Below are 26,128 nucleotides of genomic sequence, written 5' to 3'. Positions count from 1 at the left end.
ATGATGGTTCAGCTGGAGTTTCAAGTTAGCAGGTTAAGGATGAAATTCACATGTGAAACACACTCCGATGTGATGTTTCATGTTTCTGGGACTCACACCCCAGGTCGTGAGTCCACGTTCCCATGTGCCCTGACAGCTCTGGGATGAAGACCACAGTCAGACATGGACGGGACTCCAGCTCCACTGTCTCCAGGCCTGGTGGCTTCAGGCCTTATGAGACATAAGCTCTCAGCTTCAACCTGCCCCCCGGTGAAACGAAGCCTTCCTGGCTTGGGAGAACTCAAGAAGACTGCTCTCGGGGGCCGAGCACAGCGTCCGGCAAGATCAGATGCCCAGTAAGGGGTAACCATTTTCACTCAAAGCTTTTAATATTTTCCATGCTGACCTGCACCTAATAAAGGACACCTGAAATACTATAGAGTTCCCCCAAACCACTTCTTAATCCACACACGCCCGTCTTTCTCAACTTCCCCTGCTCAGCATGTCAGAACTAGAAGGATCTGAGATTGCCTACTCCAACTTCCTCATTTCACACAGAAGGCACAGAGACGCAGAGAGGGAAGGAACGACCCCAGGTCACACAGCAGTCAGAGGCAGGGCCAGGACCAAACCCGGGATTTCAGAGCTTCTCAGTCTAGGGACCTTTCCTGCATATTTCCACCTCTGTCCTCCACCCCTTACTCTTCTTTCCTGTTGTTTGCCCTCCCCAGTGGGGGCCCCTGGGGCACTGCTCAGGCCCCACGGAAATCTCACCCTCCTTTGCCATAGCCCCAAGGCCCACAGGGGTGACACTTGGACCTGCTGAAGGATCTAACCATGTCCTCCTCAGTTTGCCCACTGCTGGGGACATAGACAGACAAAGCTTTGGGGAGCACCTTGAAAGGCTCATCTTCCTCCCTGCCCCGCCCCCTCCCCAGACCCAGCCCCCATGCACAGGTCTTGCCTTCAGGCTTCAGCTCTGTCTGGCAGGTGGAGCCTGAGGTCCCACATTCCATGTCAGCCCCCTCTCCTTATGAGCTCTGGTTCTCACCCTCTCCCTGAGGACAGTGTGTTTCCCTAGACCAGAGACTGTGGCTGGGGAGACTTTGTTTATAAAGACTTCCAGCATCACCACTGGAGGTGGAGTTGTACTTCCCTGGATCTTTGATTTTTTTTTCCCTCTCTTCTATTTTCCCATTCTGCTAAAGCTCTTGGAAACTGAAGAGCCAGTTAGCCGAACCCCATTTCCTATCAGGAACTAAAAGCAGATACAAAACATCCACAAGAGGCTTCATTCGGCCAGCAGACGAGCCATACGTACATATTAATGACTGACTGGCAGGGCCCAGGAGCCCTCCTATTTCACATCTCTGAGGCACCTTCTCGGCCTCCACTGGCTATTAGAAGACCGAGGTGGCTGTCTGAGTGTCCCGACGGCTAAACTGCACTCACGGCCTCGTCTGTCCCTTCCCTGAAACTGTTTTTTTATGTCACTTCCAAGTGCCTACATGGCAGGCACTGAACGAGAACAGTTACTTCCACCCACAAATGAATCAAGCCGCTGTTTGAAGTGACCGCCCGTGTCAGTCAAAGCCCTCAAGGAAACACCCAAACCACGGCTTCTCCAACTTTCCAGCTAAAACTGCTCAACACCAGAAGAGGATTGAACGTGGGCATGTAAAGGAATCAGCTCTTCTCAACAAGAGAGACTTGGGGGGGGAGGGGTGCAGCAGCAGAGGGGGGTGTTTTATTCTGAAGCCGCCTATTCGGCTTTAAAGCTGATGTGAATTTTGTACTTAATACACTTGGGTTTGTACTAGTATAAAAATTATATAACATGATTATATAACAGCATTTTTCTTTCCCAAAATATTCAGGCAAAATTGATACTGTGTGAAGATGGCTATGAAGAGCTATGGCCTCAGGAGCCCCCGAGACCAGCACTAGCCTCAGCTGCTATTGAGAAAACAGAGACCTCCCTGGTGGCACTGTGGACAAGAACCCACCTGCCAAGCAGGGGAGATGGGTTCGATCCTTGGTCTGGGAAGATTCTACATGTTGTGGAGCAACCAAGCCCGTGCACCATGACTTCTGAGCCTGTGCTCTGGAGTCCACAAGCCGCAACTGCTGAGCCTGTGTGCCACGGCTACTGAAGTGCTCCCGCCCTACAGGCCGTGCTCCACAAGAGAAGGCACCGCAATGAGAAGCCCTCACATCGCAACGGAGAGAAGCCTCTGCTCGCCACAACTAAAGAAAGCCGGAGCTCAGCAGCAAAGACCCAGTGCAACCAACAGTAAATGTGAATAAATGCACAGGAAACATCTCAGGCCTACAGTTTCCTTTTCCCAGGCTCCATTTCCCTGTCCCTGTAAGGGAGAGGATGGAGCTCTGTGAGAATTTGAGCTATGACCTCTCTCCCCAGAAAACACAAAGAAGCATGTGAACTCGACATTTTGTCCTTATCTACAAGGAGTTCAAAGACTAACGAACATCCACATTAAAAACTCGGCCTCAGTCTATCTCCCTAGGATCCCAGGCAATCCAACACCACTGTGATACAGAGAAACTGTTACCCAGGGAGTTGGACCCAAACCTCACAGAGAAGCGAAGGAGAGGGTTAGCGACACAGCCATCGAAGGGGTAAGGTGAGGGCAGCTGAGGCTCAGCTACATCCCCAAGGATTCTGAGCCAATGCGTCAGGAGGCTTAGACCCAGATGCTCACAACCCCGGCCCCCTGCGAGTCTTCAGATCGAGATCATTCGCCCAGAATGACTGAATCAGAGGGCCCGCCCCGGGCCAGGGTCTGCCAGGCCCCCTGCTCTCCACCTTCTCACCGTGAACCCCTCTCCTTTCTCTTCTTCCCTTTGTTCCCACCCTCCCTCCTCTGCCCTTTCTCTCTTTCACTCTTCTCTGGCTCTTCCCTGCTCTAGGAAACGGCATTACCAGATTCCAGGTAGGGACACAGGGAGCTCGTCAACCCTTGAGTTAGAGGTTGGGAAGCCCAGGGGCAGCAAGATGGATGCGGTGACTTCAGAAGGCGCTCTCCAAGAGTCTTGTTCCCAAATCCCAGAAACCCGAGAATTCATGGGAAATCTACCACATTTTTGGAGAGTGGTCTGAGGAGCCACGAAGCCCTTGTGTTCCTCAATATTACTGATTCCATGTCCTTCCTCCCACGGGACTTTCTCCTTACCTTGTAGGATGGGGGCTCTATGCCCGGGTTCTCGGCCTGCACGACAATGTAGGCATGTAAGAAGTTGGAGGCAATCATGTCTGGGACAAACGGTGTGTTTTCTTCTTGGAAGATGATGGCCACAATGTCATTCCCGATGTGTCTCTTTCTCTGGAGCTAAACAAAAAGGTTTCCATTATTATAAGCCAGTTAGGAACATCCTGAAAACAGAACAGGTCTATATAGGAAATTCCTCATTATTCTATCTTTATACATAAAGCCTGGAACATGGAGACCTCTCTCTCCAGGGAGCTTTTTCTTTCAATCTCCAGAAGCCACTAAAAAGGAAAAAAATGAGAAAAATGCCTAAGTTGTCAGGACCAAGCTCTACAGCATGTAGAGTTAGCCCTGACTCAGGACTCAGGGAAAATGGTTAAAAAGTGAGGCTGGGTTTTGCCCTCAGAGAGCTCACAATTGACCTGGGAGGGACACTTGGCACTAACAAAGCGATTCAGCGATCGCTAAGTCAGTCCCTACCCACAGAGTGCCTGATCCTATGGGGGCAGAGAAGGGGGCAAAGTCAGAGGCCTAATGCTAATCTGAGAAGACTTCCTGGAAGAGGAGACTGGGAGAGGAGGGAGCACTTGATGGAAACGTGGATAAGTGGGAAGGAGGGGCCAGAAGGGAGAAGAAACAGGCTTAGAGAAATATGGGCAACCTGGCTTGGTGGTGGCCATGGGAGAGAGAAAAATCTGACCCCGATTTAGGACCCCAGGTTCTGCCAGGTGCTGTCAGGAGATCTCAATCACCGAGCACCTACTGTGTGCCAGGAACCATGCTGGGCTGTTCACATGCATGATTTCAAATGTTGAGGCCCTCCTGTATACCAAATCCTGGCTAGGTACTTATCTAGCTTTGTTCCCTTATTAAGCACCTACTGCATGCAAACTATGTTTCCCATTGAGTTTCCCACTTACTGAGCACCTGCTGTATACTGAGCCCTGTGCTGGGCACCTCTACAAATCGTCTCACTTATTCCACACACATCATCCTATTTCTTCAGATGAAAAATTAATATTTATTCAGTCCTTGCTGAGAGTCAAGCTCTGTGCATGTCCCACTTAACAGAGGAGACATTGAGAGCAAGACGGGCAGAGAACAGCCCTCCGTCTTAGGCTGGGGCAGGGGGTGAGGGGGGCCGTGAAGGAACAGAGCTGAAGGTAAAACACCGAGCAAAACCTACTTTGGATACAAAAGGAATCCTGCTCCTATTTGCTTCTGGAACATTCAGTAGTTATTTTAGAGCCAAATCGCAGTCTCCTTTGCCAATTTCCTTTTTTCCTAAGGAGCTAGGCACTATGTTTATAATATTACATCTGTGCTCCCTCCTGGGTTCCCTGCCCAGAAACAAAAGAGTCCGAGTTTGGTGTAAGGCCCAAGTTCCTTCCTTATCTTCCTAGAGACCAAAATGGTACAAAGGGTGGGACAGGGCAAATGGGGCCACAGCAGGGACCAGCTACTGGTTTCAGGGCTCAATGAGGAAGAGAGGTAGGTCGGAAATTCCCTGGCGGTCCTAATAGTGGTTAGGACTCTGGGCTCTCACTGCCAAGGGCCCGGGTTCCATCCCTGGTCAGGGAACTAAGATCCTGCATGCTGCAGAGCATGGCCAAAATAAATAAATAAAACTACTATTTCTCTATTTTACCATCAAAACGCCTCTTTTAAAAAAAAAAAAAAAAAAAAACTATTTGCAGGGCAGGAACAGAGATGCAGATGTAGAGAATGGACTTGTGGACCTAGCATGGGAAGGAGAGGGTGGAACAAATTGAGAGAGTGGCACTGACATATCGGCGAAGGCAATGGCACCCGACTTCAGTGCTCTTGCCTGGAAAATCCCATGGGTGGAAGAGCCTAGAAGGCTGCAGTCCATGGGGTCACTGAGGGTCGGACACGACTGAGCGACTTCACTTTCACTTTTCACTTTCATGCAACCCACTCCAGTGTTCTTGCCTGGAGAATCCCAGGGACAGCAGAGCCTAGTGGGCTGCCATCTATGGGGTCGCACAGAGTCAGACACGACTGAAGCGACTTAGCAGCAGCAGCAGCAGCGTTGACATATACATACTACCTCATGGATAAAACAGATATTAGCAGGGAGCTGCTGCACAGCACAGGGAGCTGAGCTCGGTGCTCTGTGATGATGGGTGGGATGGAGAACGGGAGGTGGGAGGGAGGCCCAAGAGAGGGGTTACGTGTATACTTATGGCTGATTCATGTTGTTATACAGCAGAAACTAACATAACACTGTAAAGCAACTATCCTCCAATTAAAAATAACTTTTTTAAAAAACTGGGAGAATATCTTTATGACTTGAGAAAAGGCAAATATTTCTTAGACAAGATACCAAAAATGCATTAAAAATTTAAAGCAGTAAATTCAAAGCTACACATCATTAAATTTTAAAATGCTGCTTGTCAAAGAACATTTTTTTTAAAAGTCAATAAATCACAACCTGGAAAAAATAATAAAAAATAAATAAAGTAATAAAACTAAAAAAAAAAAGGCCAGATCGTCTCTGAGGACATACAACTGTCTCTGCAGCAAATGAGAGGGAAAGAGGGAACACACGTGAAGCAGCAGTCTCATCCAGGGCTTTCCAGTCAAGCAAAAGGTTGGATTCCTGCCCACGGCAGGTGCCCTGAGAGGTGAGGCTGTGTGATTAGGAAAGCTGTAGGGGGGAGTGAGGGGGTGTCCCGTGCAATAATAACCAGCGTTACGTCTCTGGGCCAGAAGAGTGGGCAGTGAACAGCTGTGAGGTAGGAAGTCTGCCACAAGCCAGGCATTGTTCTGAGCCCTACAATTGGAACCCTACGTGATCTCCACCACTGCCCTCTGACATTCGTGGAAGAGAATGTCATAACCCCCATTTTACAGATGAGATGAATGAGACCACAAGGTTAACAGCTTGCCCAGAGTCACCAAGCCCTAAGGTGGCAGAGCTGGCTTCAAGCTGCCATGTGCAGACCCCATCATGTACTCTTTCATCACCACTCTCCACAATCAGGGCACCTCGGTTTCACTCCCAACTCTGCCCCTGTCACCTGGGAAACAGGCTTTTAACTACTGTTTCCCCATCAGTCTCAGAGAGGTATCCAAGAACTCTGTCCCGCCTCCCACGCAGGCTGGTGACCTGCGACCTTGCTGTGACAATGTTAGGACAGGTTTTGGTAAGAGGAACAAGGTTGAACAGACAGGCCTCTGGATTATGAAAATGGGGAAAGGGGCCTCGGGCCCTGGGGGACACCAGCCTGAACTCAGGTTTTCACTTCACACGCCCCGGGCTCCCAAAGCCATCCTGAACACAGTTACCTGCTGGGTGTCTCCCTCGGTAAACGGCAGCTTTGTGGAGACATGGAACATGATCTCCCTGTCCCGGAATATCGTGTACACTGATTCCACACCTGTCTGTCCGTGGGTCACGTCCAGGCCTCCTCGGAAACTGTCAGGGAAACAGGCAGGTGGCAGCAGGGAGAGAGAGAGAAAAGGGAAGTGGGCAACTTGGCATGACCTTCCCTAAGGACATAGGGGCAGGAGAATGAATGGGAAGATATGGAAGAGCTGAGGGCAGAGAGATTACCAGGTGGGGAAAGCAGATAACCCTCATCTGAGCAGATGAGCCCTGGTGTTCCAACCATAAATTATTATTTAGAAGACAAAGGCAGACCCTCCATTCCAAGTCTCAGCCGTGTCCCTTCCACACCATGGGAAGACAAAGGTCCAGCCACAGTTTCAGACAAATGCTGTTCCAGCTGCTTATGCCCCCAAGCCTGGGCATAAGCCCTTCTCTCTACAAGGGCAGGTCTACAGCCCTGAGCCAGAGCAGTCAGCCATCCTGATGGTGGTGAGCCCCCTCTTAGAGTATGCAGAGTCAGCAAGAAGACACCTGACTTCTAGCCAGTGAGTCCCAGAAGTGGAGGCCCCTCTCCCCCTCCATGGAAACACCCAACTGGGAGGTATCCCAGGGGCTTCCTTCTCTGGCTAACTCCTCACAGGCAGGAAAGAAAAGTACTAAGGAACTGGGTGGGCTTCTAGGAGTTGCACCTTCTTCCTTTATAGAAACATGGCTGCTGGTCGTGATCATATTCTTCAGCAAGGGGAGTGGGATATAGGTTCCTTTAAGAAAATGAAATAAAATAGACCCTGGACATCAAGTCCTCCCCACCCCCCATACATTGCAATTCAAGCCAGAAATGTGCTCAGCCCCACATGGAGGAAAGCACAGGAGGCCAGGAGCTAGAAGCTCCACAGGTTCTAAACCAGCTTCTGCAACAAAGTCAGCAGACACCCTTGGGCACATTACTTAATTTCTCCAGGCCTCAGAAAATAAAAGGATAGGGTTATATGATCTACAGTGTCCTTTGTGATTTTAATATACTTTATCTCATCAACTGCAAGATGGAACACTTTCTGACATTTTAACATCTCTGAAATCAAGATATATCCTATATTTTATTTCTGATGTCTTATTTATTTTGGGGGCCACTCTGTGCAGCCTCTGTGAAGCACAAGGGCTTCCCTTGTGGCTCAGCTGGTAAAGAATCCACCTGCAATGTGGGAGACCTGGGTTCAATCTCTGGGTTGGGAAGATCTCCTGGAGAAGGAAAAGGCTACCCACTCTAGTATTCTGGCCTGGAGAATTCCACTGACTGTATAGTCCATGGGGTCGCAAAGAGTTGGACACGACTGAGCGACTTTCACTTTCCCTGCAGCATACAGGATCTTAGTTCCCCAACCCTTGGCCCCTGGAGTGAAAGCTCAGAATCTTAACCACTGGACGATCAGGATAGTCCCAGGATGTATATTGTAAGGATGGCATCTTAGAGTCAATGGAAAGTGCTATAATAAGGACAATAATAATGACATCCAGTGCTTACTCTGTGCATGAAACTGCTTAAGTGCTTCCTGTGCATTTTCTATTTTAATTCTTCAATAAGCCTGTAGGGTCAGTGCTATCTTTATCTCCCTTTTTATAGGCAAGGAAACTGAGGTTTGCAGAGGTTAAGTCCTCTGAACCTCTTGTTCAAAGTCACAGAGCTAATACATGGCAGGGATGGGATTTTGACCCATGTGTGACTGACTCTAGACAGCAGTGATGGCCTTGAAAGGAAAGGAAGAGGGGAAGAGGGGAAAGGAGAAGGAGAGAAGGGAGCAGAGGAAGGAAGTGATTACTGAACACCTATGCCATGCCAGGCATGGAGCTAGACGCATTCACACGTTCGGAAATCCTGTTAAGGTGGTTGTTGAGGTGGAGAAATCTGAGGGTTTAGTCGTGTTCCAGACACAAAGCAAAGAATAGGTTGGCCAGGTCTGAAGGCCCTCCCCAAGTGTTGCCTTTGTCAAAGGAAATAAAGGGCTGAGCTTTCAAAGCAATCGCCCCAATATTCTCTCTATCCACTTACAGAACCACAGGCTGTTGCACAGATTCCTGCCAGAAGGATTATGGTATTTGTACCAATTCTATTATCCAATTTTTTGTGTGTATTATCTAAAATGGTCACTTCCCATACCCCCCTGCCAACCCAAACTACACAGGACTCTCTTTCCAGAATGCCTAGCGGGTGAATGACCTGCTCATCTGGAATGGAAGGTGGATTCATTTAACTCTCAGTTTGAGCCAACTGTAATTAGGAAGGCAAATCTCAAGTGGAACGATTTCATCATGCATCCCAAGGGCAAAAGTCAATGCCTTGATTCAGCTCATCTGCCATTCGCGATTATCCCCTGTACCACATGGAGAAGGAAATGGCAACCCACTCCAGTATCCTTGCTTGGAGAATCCCAAGGACAGAGGAGCCTGGTGTACTACAGGCCACGGGGTCGCAAGAGTCGGACACAACTTAGAGACTAAATCACCACCACCACCACCTGTACCACAAATTCCTTAGAGATGCAATCAATGAATGTTGAGCCCTTACTGAAAAGTAATCCCACGTTCATTGTGTGTGTGTTTTAACTTTCACATGCCCCCTCCCTGCTGAAACTCAGCTGTTGGCTCTCACCCTTCCTCTAGGGCTTCATCAATGGGGCCAGAACCATCACTTGGCTAAAACTCACCCTTTAAAGTCCTGCAGTGTGATTGTGTCCCCTAGTAGTTCCAAGAACTCCTTGAAAGCGGGGCTCTCTTCATTGTTCCCAAACAGCTCCTCCTCCAGGGTCTGAAAGACAAACAGGATCAGGGACAAGAGTTAAGAAAAAAAAAAGGCTTACTGGTGCTGCCGAGGGAGGGAAAGCGGTTGTCCGGATACCTGGTTCCTTTCCCCCTTCTGCACAGTTGCATCCAGTGGCTCTGGCATCCTCAGGAGGAAGGACTAATGGGGCTCACTCAACGGAGCTGGATTTTGGGGGGTAATTAATAAAGATTTCTATTTGAACAAGAGCTACTGCTCACTGTTCACTTTAAAAAGAAAAAGGCATGACCAGTATTCAGATATCTTGATTTTCTAAAAGCTTCTAAAGTTTAATGGATAATACATTTTCCCAAGCTTATGGATATATAACTTCCAATCTAGTTAGCCACAATTTCATTGCATACTATATGATAATATTAATATGTGACTTTTTAAAGTACTTGAGAATTTACAAAATAATTTCACCATTGTGTCTTTACAACAACACTGTGTTATAGGTACAGAAAATAAATTGAGTCTCAAAGAAATAAATAAAAGGACAAAGCTGAAGGAAAGAGTTCTTAGACTTGATGCCATCCAAAACTGAAAAATTCACAACAGGACTTCTGACAAAGGATTTGTATAAAGAACTCTCAAAACTCAATAGTAATCAAAACCACATTGAGACAGCACTTCACACTATAATCAAAAAGAAAGACAACAAGAAGTGTTGGTGAGGATATGGAAAAATCAAGACCCTCATACATTGCTGATAGGAATGTAAAATGGTGCCATTTCTTTGGAACATAGTCTGGCAGTTACTCAAAAAGCTAAACATGGAGTTACCATATGACCAGAAATTCCATTCCTAAGAATACACCCAAGAGACATGAAAACAACAGTTCATACAAAAAAAAAAAGCTTGTATACAAATGTTAATAATAGTATTACTCATAACAGTCCCGGAGTGGAAACAACCAAAATGTCCATCAACTGATAAACAGATAAACAAAATGTGGTGAAAGTGACAGTCATTCAGTCGTGTCTGATTCTTTGCGATCCCGTGGACTGTAGCCATCCAGGCTCCTCTGTCCATGGGATTCTCCAGGCAAGAATACTGGAGTGGGTAAGCATTCCCTTCCCAGGGATCAAATCCACGTCTCTCTGCATTGCAGAGTCTTTACCATCTATGAGCCACCAGGGAAGCGAAAATGTGGTATATCCATACAATGGAATATAATTCAGCCATAAAAAAAGAATAAAGTACTGATTCATTGCACAACATGGATGAACCTTGAAAGCATTATGCTAAGTAAAAGAACTGACATCAAAGGCCACATACTATGATTCCATTTATATGAAATATCCAGCAAATCCAGAGATAGCAGAAATAGATTCCTGGCTGACAGGAGCTAAAGAGAATGGGGATGATGGGAGTGACTATTAGGTATGGAGTTTCTTTTAGGGGTGATGAAACTTTTCTGTAGTTAGTGGTAATAACCGCACAATTCTGTGAATATACTACAAACCACTGAATTGTACACTTTATTGAGATATAAGTGACATGCTGTTGTGAATTGTACGGTATGTCAGTTATACCTCAATAAAGCTGTTATTTAAAAATTTTAAACTCAACAGTAAAAAAATAATCCAACTAGGAAATGGTCAAAGGACATGAAGTCATTTCACTCAAGAGGATATACAGATGGCAAATAAGATGTTCAAATGAGAAAAGATGTTCAGTGGTATTAAGCCGTTGTGCTTGTGCATTTGCTTAGTCGCTCAGCATGGCCAACTCTTTGCGACCTCACAAATTCTAGCTTGCCAGGCTGCTCTGTCCATGGGACTTACCAGGCAAGAATACTGGAGTCAGTCGCCATTTCCTCCTCCAGGGGATCTTCCTGACCCAGAGATCAAACCCGTGTCTCCAGCACTGCAGGCAGACTCCTTACCCACTGAGCCATCAGGCAAGCCCCATCATTAGCCATAAGAGAGGTGCAAATTAAAGCCATAATGAGATCTCACCACACATCTACTGGAATGGCTAAAATGAAAAATAGTAACAGCACCAAATGCTGGCAAGGACGTAGAGAAAATGGATCACTCACACGTTGCTGGTAGGAAGGTAAAACGGAACAACCATGCTAGAAAACAGCTTGGTAGTTTCTTATAAAACTAAACATATAATCACCACACACCCAGCAATTGTCTTCCTAAATATTTATCCCAGGGAAGTGAAAACTTCTGCTCACATAAAAAACTGTATACAAACGTTCACAGTGGCTTTATTCATAATAGCCCCAAACTGAAAACAACCCAGCTGTCTGTCCCTCAGTGGGTGAATGGTTACACTGACTGTGGTTGTTGTTTTTGTTGTTTAGTTGCTAAGTCATGTCCAGCTCTTTGTGAACCCATGGACTGTAGCCCGCCAGGCTCCTCTGTCCACGGGATTTCAAAGGCAAGAATATTGGAGTGGGTTGCCGTTTCCTTCTCCAGGGGATCTTCCCGACCCAGGGATTGAACCCATGTCTCCTGCACTGGTAGGAGAATTCTTTACCACTGAGCTACCTGGGAAGTATGGTAAAGGTGCAATTAAAAAAAACAGAAGAGTAGAATGACATGATCTTGGATATGGTTTGTAAATGTCTAAAGTTTGAGAAATAATGCTCTCTAACAGGGGCCAGCAGACTATGTCCCAGGGTGCCAAGTCTGGCCTGCTGCCTGTTTTATTAATAAAGTTTTACTGGAACACAACCAGGCCAATTCATTCAATATTGTCTGTGGCTCCTTCTGTACTACAAAGGTAGTAGTACAGTTGAACAGTTGCAACACAAACAGTATCGCCTGAGAAGTCTAAAATATTTACTGTCTGGCCCTTTACAGAAAATGTTTCCCAATGCCTGATCTATCACAACTCTAGCCCAATATGCTGTCTGCCTCAGGTCAGGAAGCTAGGGTTCAGGAGAAAAACCACTTCCAGACAATGTACATCTTCTCCTGAAAAAAAAAAAAAAATCTAGCTTATGCTCTGGGGTATATACCTGTCTCCAGGATTTAACTGTCTGGGATTACTGTCTTTATTTTTATATTGGCCTTGAGCTTGATCATGCACTCAGGGAGGGGTTCCTAGTCATTGCTGTATCCGCCACAATGCTTAGCAAAGTGCCTGACAGAGAGTCAGATGGGGCTTATTTATATCCTAGGGCCAGCAGAGGGCTTTCACACAACAAATGTTCATATTAATCCCTCCTAATGTAGGTCTGCAAAACAACAATCCATGTTTTTTAAGAAGAGACTTTTATCTGTCCTTGCGCCCACTCCTTGCCTCAGTTATGTCGGGTACATAAACAACGTGCAGACTCCCTCAGATTCCTTCTCTGAGGTGGATGGCTAATGTTCAGTAATTATAATTTTGCTGGAACACTGGACTGTAATCACCTTATGAGATCTGCTTTGGTAAATTTCACAAGCAAAGAACTTTAATTAGTGGAACTGTATTATCAGAGCTGTACAAAATAAAAATGCAATATGTGAAAATAATTAGAGTAGTTACTAGAATAATTCCCTTACATTATAAGATTCATCTGTGTTGGGTCTTTCAGCTCCTCAAGCCTTCATTAATTAGAGTGTTTTTAAGCAAACACATGCCTCTTGTGGTCTAATATCTTCAGACAAGGAAGTCAGCTATCATCCAGCCAAGAAAGATATTGTCACGCAAAAGAGATGACAGAGGTAATACTGAAAAATACTATTGACCTACCATCAGAAGGGCCAAAACTTTTATTCATTCAGATAACAAAAAATTGAGTGTATTTCTGTAAAGTCACCGTGCTAGGCTCTTGGATGATACGAAGATGAAACGGATGTGGAACCTTCTCCCATCCAACACAGATGAGGAAATAGTGGTATGTTCAGCCGACCACTTCTCAGGATGTTAATAAATGTTCGTGGTAGGAAAGATGGGAAGTTTGTGGTCAAATGAGTATGGGAAATACTGAGTTCAACAAAGTTATAAAGAGTTATCTACTTTGAGGGTTCTCAGAACCTTTAAAATGTTCCCACACAACTGATCACTCCCCCCGGAACTCATTTGTTCATAGAGAACCTCACCAGACTAGGGTCTCACAGAACACACTTTGAGAAACACCATTCTGGTCAACTAGGGTCTCACGGAACACACTTTGAGAAACACCATTCTGGTCAACTAGGGTCTCACGGAACAAACACACTTTGAGAAACACCATTCTGGTCAACTAAGGTCTCACGGAACACACTTTGAGAAACACCATTCTGGTCAACTAAGGTCTCACGGAACACACTTTGAGAAACACCATTCTGGTCAACTAGGGTCTCATGGAACACACTTTGAGAAACACCATTCTGGTCAACTGGCTCCAAAGCAGCACATGAAGCACCCCAAGAAACAGATAAGGATGAGCAGTGTACTGGTAAAAATTTTAACAACTTGCTCTCTAAAGAGAAAAAAACAGAAGCTCTGGTGTTTGCCCATTTCCATGATGTGAATACTTTCATTGTGGCTTATTGGAAGCCACCAACATGACATCAAAGAACACAGACCTGGGCAGAGAGCACATACTCAATGCCAGGACACTACTCACATCTGGGGAGCAAAAGTGAATTCCCAGCGGGGAGAGTGGTGGGCAGAAAGAAAGCAGCCTTCACTAATCCATTCCCCTCCACCCCGTTTGATTTTTCTTGTGACCAACAGCCCATTGTTAAACACAAGCAGAAGTAAGCCGGGAAAAACTAGAATTCACTCAATGAAAAACTGTATCGCTGTTTCAAGGATGTGCAAGCCTTTCTGAGAGCAGCAGCCTACCTTGAAGACTCTGCCACCTCGTCTAATTCTTATGTGGACAGGGTGGTTGTACTCACAATGTTTAAGAACATAATCCAGGTGCTCTTGTGTGTGAGGAATGGGAAAACAAGCGTCCCCAGGGAGAAAGTACAGGTTCAAGTGAGCAGTGTGGATTCGTGATGCTTACCTGCCTGGCTTTCTGGTAAATGACCCCGAATTTGAATGTGTTGTTGACGTCATGCTCGTCATAGGACACAATCATTTGGGAGGCCTGGAAACCGAGGGAATAAAAGAAATCAGATTATTAACCTGGAGGCAGAGTGAGGAGGGAGGTGGAAGGGGAAGTACCCACTTCAGCAGAGGACGGGCCCCGGTTGATATGAGATGTCCGCACAAGGAGGAAGAGAAGAGATGAAGTCAAGCACCCAGTCAGGGTGCAGCTCTGAAGGTCTCAGCTAGCTTCCAGCCCCTGGGCTTCCCCCGGCGATGAAACCTCTGGGTCACCCATTCCATTTCCATCTAGATCTATCAGCCAATGCCTGTGCACGCAGAGAGTCCCGCAGAATACAGGGAACTCACTTGACCCAGTGTTTTTATCTGAGGAGTAAAAAGTGAAGCTGGGACCCCAAAACCATAGTCATCAAGGATGATGCTGCTAGCTCTAATTTCACCTCTAATCAGCACTGTGATTTTTTTTTTTTTTTGGCTGTGCTGGATCTTTGCCTCTGTGCACAGGCATTCTCTAGTTGAGGCAAGCAGGGCTACTCTTAATTGCTGTGCATGGGCTTCTTATTGCGGCAGCTTCTCTTGTTGCGGAGCATGGGCTCCAGAGCATGCAGTCTTTAGTAGGTGTGGCACACAAGCTTAGCTGCTCTGCAGCACATGGGGGATCGATCCTGCATCGGGGATCGAACAGGGATTGAACCCATGTCCCCTACACTGGCAGGCAGATTCTTAATCACTGGACCACCAGCAAAGTCCAGCACAGAGATTTTCAGCAAGGCGCTGCTCCTGTCCAGACTTCAATCCCTCTTATCCATAAAATGAGAGATCTCTAAGGAGGAACATACCCTAATTCAATATACAAAGAAAAAACAAACAAAAAATCCAGACCATTGGTTCCATCTAATTGTCTCTTGTGTTTCAAAGAGTTGGTCAGAAACACTAATCTCTAATTTTCAGTCCACTGCTTTCACCTGTGCAGCTTTGATTAAACCATTTAACTTCCTTGGGCTTCAGTTTCCTCATCTGTTCAATGATGACATGTGGGTGTGAAGATTCAGGGAAATGGGGCACATGGAGTGCAGAGCACACAGCGGCTATTATCATCAACATCTAGGTAAACCCTCTAGAAAGATCAGAGCTGGACCGGATTGTTAGGAAAGAGAAGACTTAGTGGCTATTCTCTGCAGTAAAAAGGAAGGATTCAACCACATGAGATGCTATGGGAAGAACAAACCAGGCACGACTTGTTGGCCTGAGTACATGACCCACGTCAGCTGTCACCCCTGACATCTCTCTCTGTGGCTCCCAGCTACCTGATGAAACGGACACGTCTCAGCTTCACCTGGAAGATCAGCACTGCCTGACCCCAGAGGGCGCCTCCTGACTCCCGCCTGGGATGAGTCAAAGGCTTGGAGCAGTTGCCCTGCCCAGGAGGAGGCACTGAGCCATGGACACCCTCCAAGGAACATTCTAAACTCTGTGAACTGTAAAAACATGCACACATCTCAGCCAGTTGAACATCCCAGCCGGAGGAAGCAATCCTTCCAATCTAGAAAACATGAAAATACAGCTGCTCTTCCATTATTCCCAGAGCCGGAGGCTTTACAAGCTACAGAGGGAACACTACAAAAATGAGAGTCATTGGTGGCTATGATTTGACAACAAAAATTGCCAAATTTGTAGTTAAGTTAGGACTGTATGATGGGGTTTTGATGTTTGCTTAAACCTCAGTAATTCGGCTTTAATTACAAAGGGGAGGGCAGTCTGAGTGATAGAAAATGTTCGATGGAGCGCAGCATATTACTGGGAAGTGCCTTGGATGCTCAGATGGGGTGAAAGAGCCGTCTTAGAGAAGGACTCTGGCACATTCTCCACATGGGAGAAGATTCTGCCATTAACTCTGCCACTGCATGGGGACAAATAGTGTGTCAAGCACAATCGTGAAGATCTGAGGTGTTGATTCTAGGGGTTTGGGGTGTCCCAGCCAGGACAGGGTCCCTCTTCAGACACAACCCCACCAGACATTTCACCTCCTGGTTCCTGGTTGTCAGCACCGGGACTCAAGAAATGGACTGACCAGCCCCAGCCAGCCTCAGCTGGCCCACAGTGGATGTTCGGGAGCACCAATCAGCTTGCACGATCTCTGCCCACACCCTGTGGGCGCGCAAAGCAATAGCCAATGCCCTGGGTCTCTTCCTATGGCCAATTTTTTTTTTTTATTTAAAACAAAAATTGTATTTTTTGGCAGTGCTGTGCAGCATGCGAGATCTTAGTTCCCTAACCACGGATCAAACCCATTCCCCCTGCATCGGGACTTGAAGTCTTAACCACTGGACCACCAAGGAAATACCTCGATGACCGATTTAAAGCGATTCACTGTCCATGCATGATTTAGGTCCTTTCGCGCCAAGCTGTTCTTGAATGGGCTTATGAGTTCGTTTAGTTAGTACTGCTCTTCTCCCCACCCGCACCCCCACATCAGAACTGGGGTCAAGATCAGGTCATTCCTAAAGAAGCTGCTAACAGAGGACCAGGTGAGTTGATCAACTAGAGCCCGGTGGAAGAGGCCTAGCTTGTGAGGCCTCAGAACTGCAGCAATGTCGGGAACGGGGAGCCGAGGTCTGGCCTTGTATTTCTTAGTGGGGTTCTGCCTTCTGCTCACTCCCCAACTCCATGCTCAAGGCTGACCATGTATGCAGCAGCCCCCCACCTAGAAGCAGAATCACTCCCCAGCCCAGCACCAGCCTTGGGGAGGTTCAATCAGGGTGAGATGGCAAAACTGCTACCCATCTGCTGTCCCCATTCATGGGGACAAGAAACCCAGGCGTGAATGAGGATGCGTTTCCAGCAGATCAGTTTGTGAAGGGGTGGGCAGGAAGAGAGGACGACATGGAGGTTTGTCATGGAGACCCCACAAAACCCACCAAGATGCAGAGAACTTCCCACAGAGCCACAGGCTTGCAAATCCAAGCCAAAGCGGCAGCAGTCTGAGTCAGGGGGAAAGGGAAGGTCCTCACCTTGGGGTACAGGACAGGGTTGAATTTCAGCCCCACTGCGTCGTCACAGAAAGCCTGAGTGGGAAGAGAGAAACACACAGCTCAGGGGCCACGTCCACGGAGCACACCTGGGCTGCCCTGCCCACCAAGAGAAGGAGCAGGAGGCCAAGACCTGCAGGGCCCAGGGGTCTGGGGTCAGATGCTGGGCACTCATGCGTGATCAGGAAAGTCAAGGGACCTTCCTGGGGTTTCCTGCTGGTGAGGCCACCAAAGGTATCCAGCACAGTTCTGCCTGGCCTTCCCACTCCCGGAGCATGGGTCCAACCCAACGCAGCCGATCATCCTTCTTGCCCCATTTTTCTGACTTAGTTCCCTGCATCCCAGAGAAGGCACCCGGGCCCCTCCACCCACTGATGATTCCTTACCTGAGGGGCTCCTCTGTCTGGATCAACAGCTTCACCATCCCTCAACCCCAACCATCCTCGGCGATGAAGGCTCCCAGCTGCCCCCTCCCATCCATCCTCCTCTGAAGCCCCAGCCTACTCTCCACATCCAGGCCTGTCTCTCCATTTCTCTGGTCTCCTGAACTAGCTGCGAACTTGGGGTAAGAACCTGGGATAAGAGCAGCCTGTTCCCTGAGCAGCCTCAGCAGCAAGGATGAGATGGAGTAGGGCTTTGGGGGTATCCACCAACAGCTCCCTCACCCCATGCATGCAATCAAGGGTCCAAGAGGACAGTGGCTCCTCCTTCCCAAGGGCAGAGCCCACCCAGGACAAGCCTGTGCCCCCAAGACCGGCCTAAAAGAGGAAGACACCTCCTCTTGAGGTCAGCTTTTACCTTTGCAATCTGAGGGACACTGGGCAACTTGCTCAGTCCAGCCAAGGGAATCCGCTCGTGCACCGTCTTCACTTTGGACCTACACACACCCAAAAGATGAGAGGGGTGATGATCACCTTTCATGAGACGGAGGAGGAGGAGAAAGGGGAGTCCACAGAAATGGAGTCAATGAGGAAGGTGGTCACAGCAGGCCGCAAAGCAGGCACTTGATTCATGTCACCCCGGGTCAGACCTGCCTCATGCCACCCAACCCAGGCATTGGGTGTCCCCGACTTAAATGGGAAAACAGAATCCTACTTAGGGACCCCATGGGAAATGGATACTCAAAGAACCTGTTGGGTACAGCTGACTGCAACTGAAACACAGGAAATGCAAATAGTCACCTTCAAATTCAACACTATTTTTTTGCTTCTTGGAGGGTTTTTTGTGTTCTCCAGAAGAAGTGGGCAGAGCTTCTGGATATATTCGGGTCTGACATGCAATTAAACCTTTAAGAAAAGAAAACCTAATATTTGAAAATCTGGACTTACTCAAAATATAAATGGGATGCGAGCTGCTTTATAAAGAGATTCACCATAAGATTCTAAATTTAGCCCATTCCCTTGATTCATTCAGCACATTATGAAAGTGTTGAATTCTACCGAATGCTTTTCTGCATCTGCTGAGATCATCATATGGTTTTTAATCTGTTAACCTGGTGGATTACATTTCTGTTGAGCTATCTTTTCATTTCCTGGGTAAAACTCCACTTGCTAATGCTGTATTATTTTTTTCATATCCTCCTGAATTTAACTTGTTGATATTTCATTTAGAGTTTCATACCTACAGTCAGTAGCAACACTGGCCTATTTTATTTTCTTGTGCTTCCTTTGTCAAGTTTTAATATCAAGCCTCAAAAAATTGCTAGGAAGCATCTCATCCTTTGAAATAGTTTGTATACCATAGGAATTTTGTGTCCCTTAAAGGTTTGCTAAAATCTGTCTGTGAAATCTCTGGGCCTGCTCTTTTTCATTTGGAGGATACTGCTGGCTACCAGTTAGGTTCTTTATGGTGAATGTTAATCTCTTAAGACTTCATTTCTATTTGTAGTTGTATCCCTTCCTTCATTGCAGAAATAGTATCTGTTGGTATCCTTTCTGTTTTCATTATCAGCCCTTGCTGGGGGTTTAGTTTATTAATCTTTTCAAAGAGATAGCTTTTAATTTATTTACTCTCTCTATTCTTTTCTTTTTTTGCTTTCTACTTCACTAGCTTATGCTTGCCTTTTTTCTTTCCTTCTACTTCCTTTGGTTTCTGCTTTGCCTAAAGCTATGGCAAACCTAGATAGTGTATTAAAAAGCAGAGACAACACTTTGCTGACAAAGCTCCGTACAATCAAAGCTATGGTTGTTTTTTTTTCCAGTAGTCAAGTATGGACATGAGAGTTGGACCATAAAGAAGGCTGAGCACCAAATAACTGATGTTTTCAAATTGTGGTACTGGAGATGACTCTTTGAGAGTTACTTGGACAGCAAAGAGATCAAACCAGTCAATCCTAAAGGAAGTCAACTCTGAATTTTCATTGGAAGGACTGATGCCGAAGCTTAAGCTCCAATATTTTGGGCACCTGATGCCAAGAGCTGACTCATTGGAAAAGACCCTGATGCTGGGAAAGATTGAAGGCAAAAGGAGAAGGGGGAAGCAGAGGATGAAATAGTTAGATAGCATCACCGACTGTAGATAGTGGAGGATAGGGGAGCCTGGCATGCTGCAGTGGATGGAATCTCAAAGAGTGGGATACAACTTAGCAGCTGAACAACAACATTCTTTTTCTAACATCCCAACCTGCATGCTTACACACTGAATCTTACTTCTTTTTTACAAATGCATTTAAAACTCTACATCTCTCCCTAAGTACCACTTAAGCTGCATCCCACACATTGATAGGTGGTATTTTCACTGTCACTTAGTTCTAAATATTTTGTCAGTTCTTTTGTGATTTCCCCTTCAGCACATGAGTTATTTAAAAGGGTTTTCTTTGTTGCTGTTTTTTTTACTATCCCAAATGTATGAGTTTTATCTTTCAGTATTTTAATTGCTGACTTCTAATTTAATTTTTGTATATTCTGGGAATATAACCTATTACATTAGTTAGAAAGTCACTGAGTTGTGTCCACTCTTTGTGACCTCATGGTCTATACAGTCTAGGGAATTCTCTAGGCCAGAATACTGGAGTGGGTAGCCTTTCTTTTCTCTAGGGGATATTCCCAATCCAGGGATCGAACCCACGTCTCCCACATCACAAGCGGATTCTTTAGCAGCTGAGCCATAAGAGAAGCCCCCATATATGATATTTATTATTTGAAATTTGCTAACTTGATTCATGGACTGTTTTTTCATGTCCATGTGAGCTTGAAAAGAATGTATCTTTTTTTTCTTTTGTTGCGTTCAGGAATGTATCAGGAATGTATGCTTGAAGATCAAATTTGCTAACTGTGTCGTTCAAATCTATATCCTCACCATTTTTGTGCCTGCTTGGTCCATCAGTATCTAAGAGGTGCTCCTGAAATCTCCCACCCTAACCCTGTAGATAAGGATTTGTCTACTCACATTCCTATCAGCATTTGCCTCTTTAAACTAAAGACTATGTTACTAAGTACATGACTGTTAGACTTTCCAAGTGGACTGTTCTTTTGATCATCATGTAGGCTGAGGCCTCTGAGGGGTCCAGTAAAGAGCATCTTTCCTGGCCCAAGTTATGAACAAAATCAGAAAAAAAAAGAAATTAAAAGTAAGGCAGCTGGGGACTTTGCTGGTGGTTCAGTGGTTAAGACTCCGCACTCCCATTGCAGAGGGCTCAGGTTAGAGAACTAAGATCCCACATGCCAAAAAAAAGAAAAAAAGTAAGGCAGTTGGAAATGAAAATAACTCCTCTGGTACTGATAAAGGTGAAGAGGAAGCACAGTAGCTTAGCACGAAGGTGAAATGGATGTTTAAACTAAACCCCAGAGTTATCCACCAGTCACAGACAGGGGCAAAGCTCTCCTGGGGTCTTCTCAGGCGACACTACAATACAGGGAGCAGAGGGAGTGCCCCAGGGCAGAGAGCTTCAAGAGGGAAAGGGAAAAGGATACAGCCACACCAAGTTCTTACTGCAAATTCACCTACCAAGAGGGTGGAGAGAGCCAGGCATGCTACACGGACGTGCTCCCTTCACAAAGCAGAGGATTCCCAAGTTACAAGAGTGCTCCTTTTATCTCTACTGATGCATTTTCCTTGAAATTCTATTTTTTTCCGACAGTACTATTGCTGCGCCAGATTTGTTAGCTAGTATTTTTCCAGAATATCTTTTTCTATTTCTTCATTTTAAATCTTTCCATGTCATTTTTCTGTAGACATGACTCTTGTAAGTCAAATACAGCTGCATTTCAGTTCAATCCAATAGCCCGATATTTCCATAGACTATTTGTACTTGTGCTTGCTAATATACTTGGAATTGTTTTTATCACTTTGTGTTTTTAATAACCCTGTGTTTTTTTTCTTTTTTCTCCTTCCCTGCCTTCAGTTTGGTGAACTTTTTAAAATTCTTTTTATCCCCCTGCTAGTTTAAGAGCTATATATTGTATTTCTATAACTTTCAATACACCTATTTATATTTTTCCAACAAACTCTAAACTTACTTGCTATCTCTCTCCTGAGGAAGGAAGGGGACACAAGAGCTACTGAACTCTTTCCTTCCCACTGTCTTTCCTATATTTGTTTATAAATTTAATTCAAGAATTTTTTCTTTAAAAAAAGTACTTCTTTCTTCCAGTCAGTAATTAAATTTATCAACATAGTTTATCTATTTCTTCTTACTTTTTAGTTGCATCTCTTCTTTTGGTTTTTCTTTTCTTCTAGCTGAAGAACATCCTTTAGTGATTCTTTCAGTTAGATTCTGTGAGTAATGTACTCCCTTCATTTTTTTAAATGTCTGAACAGCTTTCTTCCACCATTTTAAAGCTACTGTCCCATGGCTGATAAGAAACTTGCTCTCAGCCTGGTTGTCATTCATAGATAATCTATTTTTAGGTAGCTTTAAAAATTCCTATTTATCTTTGAAGTTCTAAATGAAATCTGTCCTTTACAAGTTTCAAATAACTACCTGCAAAACATCTAGATCTAGAAACTTCTGGAGAGAGAATTCTTTGAGAACTTTTCAACTTACTCCATCACTGTTATTGGTCTGGTCAGGTTTTTCACCCCATGTTAAATTTAGTCATGTATGCCCTCCTAGACAAGCAAATGCTTCAAATGAAATTTCCAATATAATAGCATGGGTTGAACACAATGGGCTTCTCTGGTGGCTCAGTGGTTAAGAATCTGCCTGCCAATGCAAGAGATTCAAGAGTTGTGGGTTCAATCCCCAGGTCTTAACCATCGGACCACCAGGGATGTCCCTAATCTTTTGTCTTTAAAACAGTTTATTTTTTCTAGAGGTTTGCTGAAAATACAAAGTTAATGGATATCAGAATTTAACTTGGCTTGCTATAATAAATTCTTTCCAAAGCTTGGATATTTTCCTACCCTCTAAACACTAAGACTGCAAGGAGGTCCAACCAGTCCATCCTAAAGGAGATCAGTCCTGGGTGTTCACTGGAAGGACTGATGCTGAGGCTGAAACTCCAATACTTTGGCCACATCATGCGAAGAGTTGACTCATTGGAAAAGACCCTGATGCTGGGAGGGATTGGGGGCAGGAGGAGAAGGGGACGACAGAGAATGAGATGGCTGGATGGTATCAATGACTCGATGGACATGAGTCTGAGCGAACTCTGGGAGTTGGTGATGGATGGGGAGGCCCGGCGTGCAAAGAGTTGGACACGACTGAGTGACTAAACTGAACTGAAATGCTAAGTTATGCTTTTTTAGAAGCAGGATCTTTTCTTTCACCAAACTATTAGGGTTTTGGTTTGTTTTTTTTTTCCCCTCTCCTTCTTTTTATATCCAAACTTAAGAAAGGTGGAGTTTCCCAGGTGGCGCAGTGGTAAAGAATCCACCTGCCAATGCTGGAGACATGAGAGATGCGGGTTCGATTCCTGGGTCGGGAAGACCCCCTGGAGTAGAAAATGGCAACCCACTCCAGTATTCTTGCCTGGAAAATTCCATAGACAGAGGACTCTAGTGGGCAGTCCACGGGGTTACAAAAGAGTTGGACATGACTTAGCAATTGAACACGCACACACACTGAAAAAGGTGACATCTACTCGGGCTTGTTACTTATCTCCAAACTGTAAGGAGATTCTCCTTGGCAACTCTCACAGCACACACAGAGGTTGTTAGAATCCTCAGATTTTAGCTGGAGAGCTGGTTGCTCTAAGTCACCAATTAAATAATCCAGAAGCTGACAGGGAATGAGGAAGAAGCTGGGATAGAGTCACGGCCAGCAGGGGAATTTCATCTCTGCATAATTTCTTCTTTGTGCCTGGTAAAGTTACTAGGACGTGGGGCCAATTTTTTTTACATCTGGCTTTTGGTGTACCATGTGATTACCCAACTTCCTAGCTGGTGAATGGCTTCTCTCTGCCACCCTGCTCACTGGATTTCTACTGGGAAAGCCACATTTGAGCTTAACTCCCCCGGGGCATTTAAAAAAAAAAAGAATCCTATGCATTTCTCTTCAGTATTTATTTATTTGGCTATGCCTGGTCTTAGTTGTAGCACGAGAGATCTTCAATCCTCCTTGTCGTATGCGAGATTTTTTTAGTTGCAGCATGCGAAATCTTCATTGCAGCATGTGGGATCTAGTTCCCTGACCACCCGGGCCCCCTGCACTGGGAGGGTGGAGTCTTAGCCACTGGACCACCAGGGAAGTCACTCCCCTAGGCATTGATTTCAAACGCTGTTGACCCGAAACAACAAAAGTGGTTCCATTTGGAAAGACCCCTGAATGTTCCAGGATTCACCCTTACTTCTAAACAGCACAGAGTTATCTCCAACATGCGGGAAACCTGGGTTCAATCCCTGGGTTGGGAAGATCCCCTGGAGAAGGGAAAGGCTACCCACTCCAGTATTCTGGCCTGGAGATTCCATGGACAGTATAGTCCCTGAGATGGCAGGGTCAGACATGACTGAGCAATATTCACTTCATCTATTCCCTCATTACACTGCTTTCTAAGAAAGAGGCACTGAGGTCAGTTCTCAATATCACCCCATAGATTACCAAAGAATAAAAAAATCATCAAAATGTGCTGTGGGCCAAGCATCTTTCTCTCTCTTTTAGTCCAGGTGTGGCATTTCAGATAGGATATGGTATTAGAAAAAGAGGGTTAGATCCTTGTGTTCAATTATCTTCTGACTCGGAAATGCTACCCCATCTGGGTCTGATTTTTATTAAGAAAGGAAGTAATTTTCTTCACAGAGGTTCACCAACTTGAAATCCTATTAGGATATGGGGATCCAGGTATTACTCTCTCAGAATATCGGTGCTAACGATTTAATGGACTCTTCCTTGCCTTGCAAACATCATTTCTAACCAGGTGAACCTCAGCAAGGAAAATTGGTTCCTTTCTTAAGAAACAGCAAATCAAAACTGGATGAGTGCTGACAACTTCCTTGTACCAGCTCCCCCCTCCTCCTATCTTTCCCGTTGCAAGGCTAGGTGTCACTCTCCATCCCATCTTTATCTCAAAACTTGGGCAGAGAAAAAATGCTATTGCTCTTTTCCAAATACCATCAAGGACTTCCAATGAGATTCACAAATATGGACTGGGAGCTTGACAGGTTCACAGCACACTGCTAAGCACCATTGCTGATTTTCCCCGCTTCTCCACCAGCCCAACGGGGACAGAGATATTTAAGATTGACTCTCTGTGTTCCCACAGCATCCTGTGCAAATCAATAAAATAATACTTGTGCCATACATTAAAATCCTCTGTGTTTCTCACCACTAGGCCTGCAGAGAACATGGACCATCCCACTGTCATTATTGCAAAAGATGTTCCAAAACATACATAAGTCCAACAGAAACCAATTCCAGTTCCTGCCCTTGAGAAGGTCATAATCCAGAGAGAGGTCCCTGGCCTGGCTGTGAATCAGTGCTCCAGTTGTTACCACCATTCCTTTTTGGGGAACCCAGGGTACACAGAGATGCTTTGGGACCTATTTTCCGTGACTGGATGCACACTGGAGGCAGTGTTCTGGCAAACCTTCTCCCAGGACAGTCTGGGGCTGTATCTCAGCAGGATGAACCATCTTCCTCAGAGTCCCAGTCCCCACAAGAGAAGCAGGTGGGGGTACTGTCTAGGTGACCTTGAGACCAGACACCACACTGACTCCTGCAGTCAGCCAGCTGGCACAAACACCTGGTCTCCCCGCCTGGCAACTCACACATAGCCCCAAGACTCCAGCCAGGTTTGTTTCCCCAGCACACCCAGACCAGACTGGTCAGACCGGTATTTCTGGGTACCGGCCACTAGAGGCGTGGCCTCCAACAGCGCCAAAGCCCCACCTGAGAATGATCCGAAGGTACTCAACACCCTCGGCCTCCTCACACTTGACGGACAGGAGCAAGTTTCCCAGGCTGCTGCCGGTACAGTAGAAGTTTAGATGATCCTAGAGACAGAAATCAAGTGTTAGCGGGGATGGAGGGAGCCTCCAGACATGTTCCCCCAAATCACCTCCTTCACCAGGAGTCAGAAGCCCCACAGCAACGAGGAAGAGACAAAAGCTAATGTTGTGGTTCTGCTGGTGATGGGGGTAGGGGGGTGGGGGGCGGAGATGAGGGGAAGGAGGAGAAGGGTCACAGTAACAGGTTCCAACTGCCCGGAGTCCCAGGACCTGCTGGGCACTGGGCCAAAAGCCCAATATCCCTTCACTCCTTTAATCCTGACTTTCAACTTTATGCAGAAGAAAACATCATCGTGCCCATTTCACAGATGGGTAAACCATGTTCAGAGTCGTTAACTATCCAAG

The 26,128-nt window shown here is 45.9% G+C and overlaps 1 protein-coding gene across 11 annotated transcripts in view; it reads right to left on the bottom strand.

Moving 5' to 3' along the window:
- The window catches only part of RAP1GAP2 (RAP1 GTPase activating protein 2), a 208,492-nt gene that overhangs the window by 28,759 nt on the left and 153,605 nt on the right, over nucleotides 1-26,128 (bottom strand). For all 11 annotated transcript variants that reach the window (XR_016035486.1, XM_055403701.2, XM_055403718.2 and 8 more), the window contains 7 exons: nucleotides 25,665-25,768; nucleotides 18,197-18,275; nucleotides 17,381-17,434; nucleotides 14,326-14,409; nucleotides 9,267-9,367; nucleotides 6,522-6,651; nucleotides 3,174-3,329 (listed from right to left, as the gene is read on the bottom strand). Coding sequence is in view for 10 of the 11 variants with exons in the window: in XM_055403701.2 (XP_055259676.2) it covers nucleotides 3,174-3,329; nucleotides 6,522-6,651; nucleotides 9,267-9,367; nucleotides 14,326-14,409; nucleotides 17,381-17,434; nucleotides 18,197-18,275; nucleotides 25,665-25,768 (708 nt within the window). In the remaining variant the exon portion in view is untranslated. The remainder of the gene's footprint in view (nucleotides 1-3,173; nucleotides 3,330-6,521; nucleotides 6,652-9,266; nucleotides 9,368-14,325; nucleotides 14,410-17,380; nucleotides 17,435-18,196; nucleotides 18,276-25,664; nucleotides 25,769-26,128) is intronic.

Source organism: Moschus berezovskii, chromosome 20 (assembly GCF_049115385.1).
Source record: "Moschus berezovskii isolate FMDL1 chromosome 20, NW_MosBer_1.0, whole genome shotgun sequence".
Lineage (NCBI taxonomy): Eukaryota > Metazoa > Chordata > Mammalia > Artiodactyla > Moschidae > Moschus > Moschus berezovskii.
The sequence above is the reverse complement of the archived record's forward strand: the minus strand, read 5'-3'. Positions and strand labels throughout refer to the sequence as shown.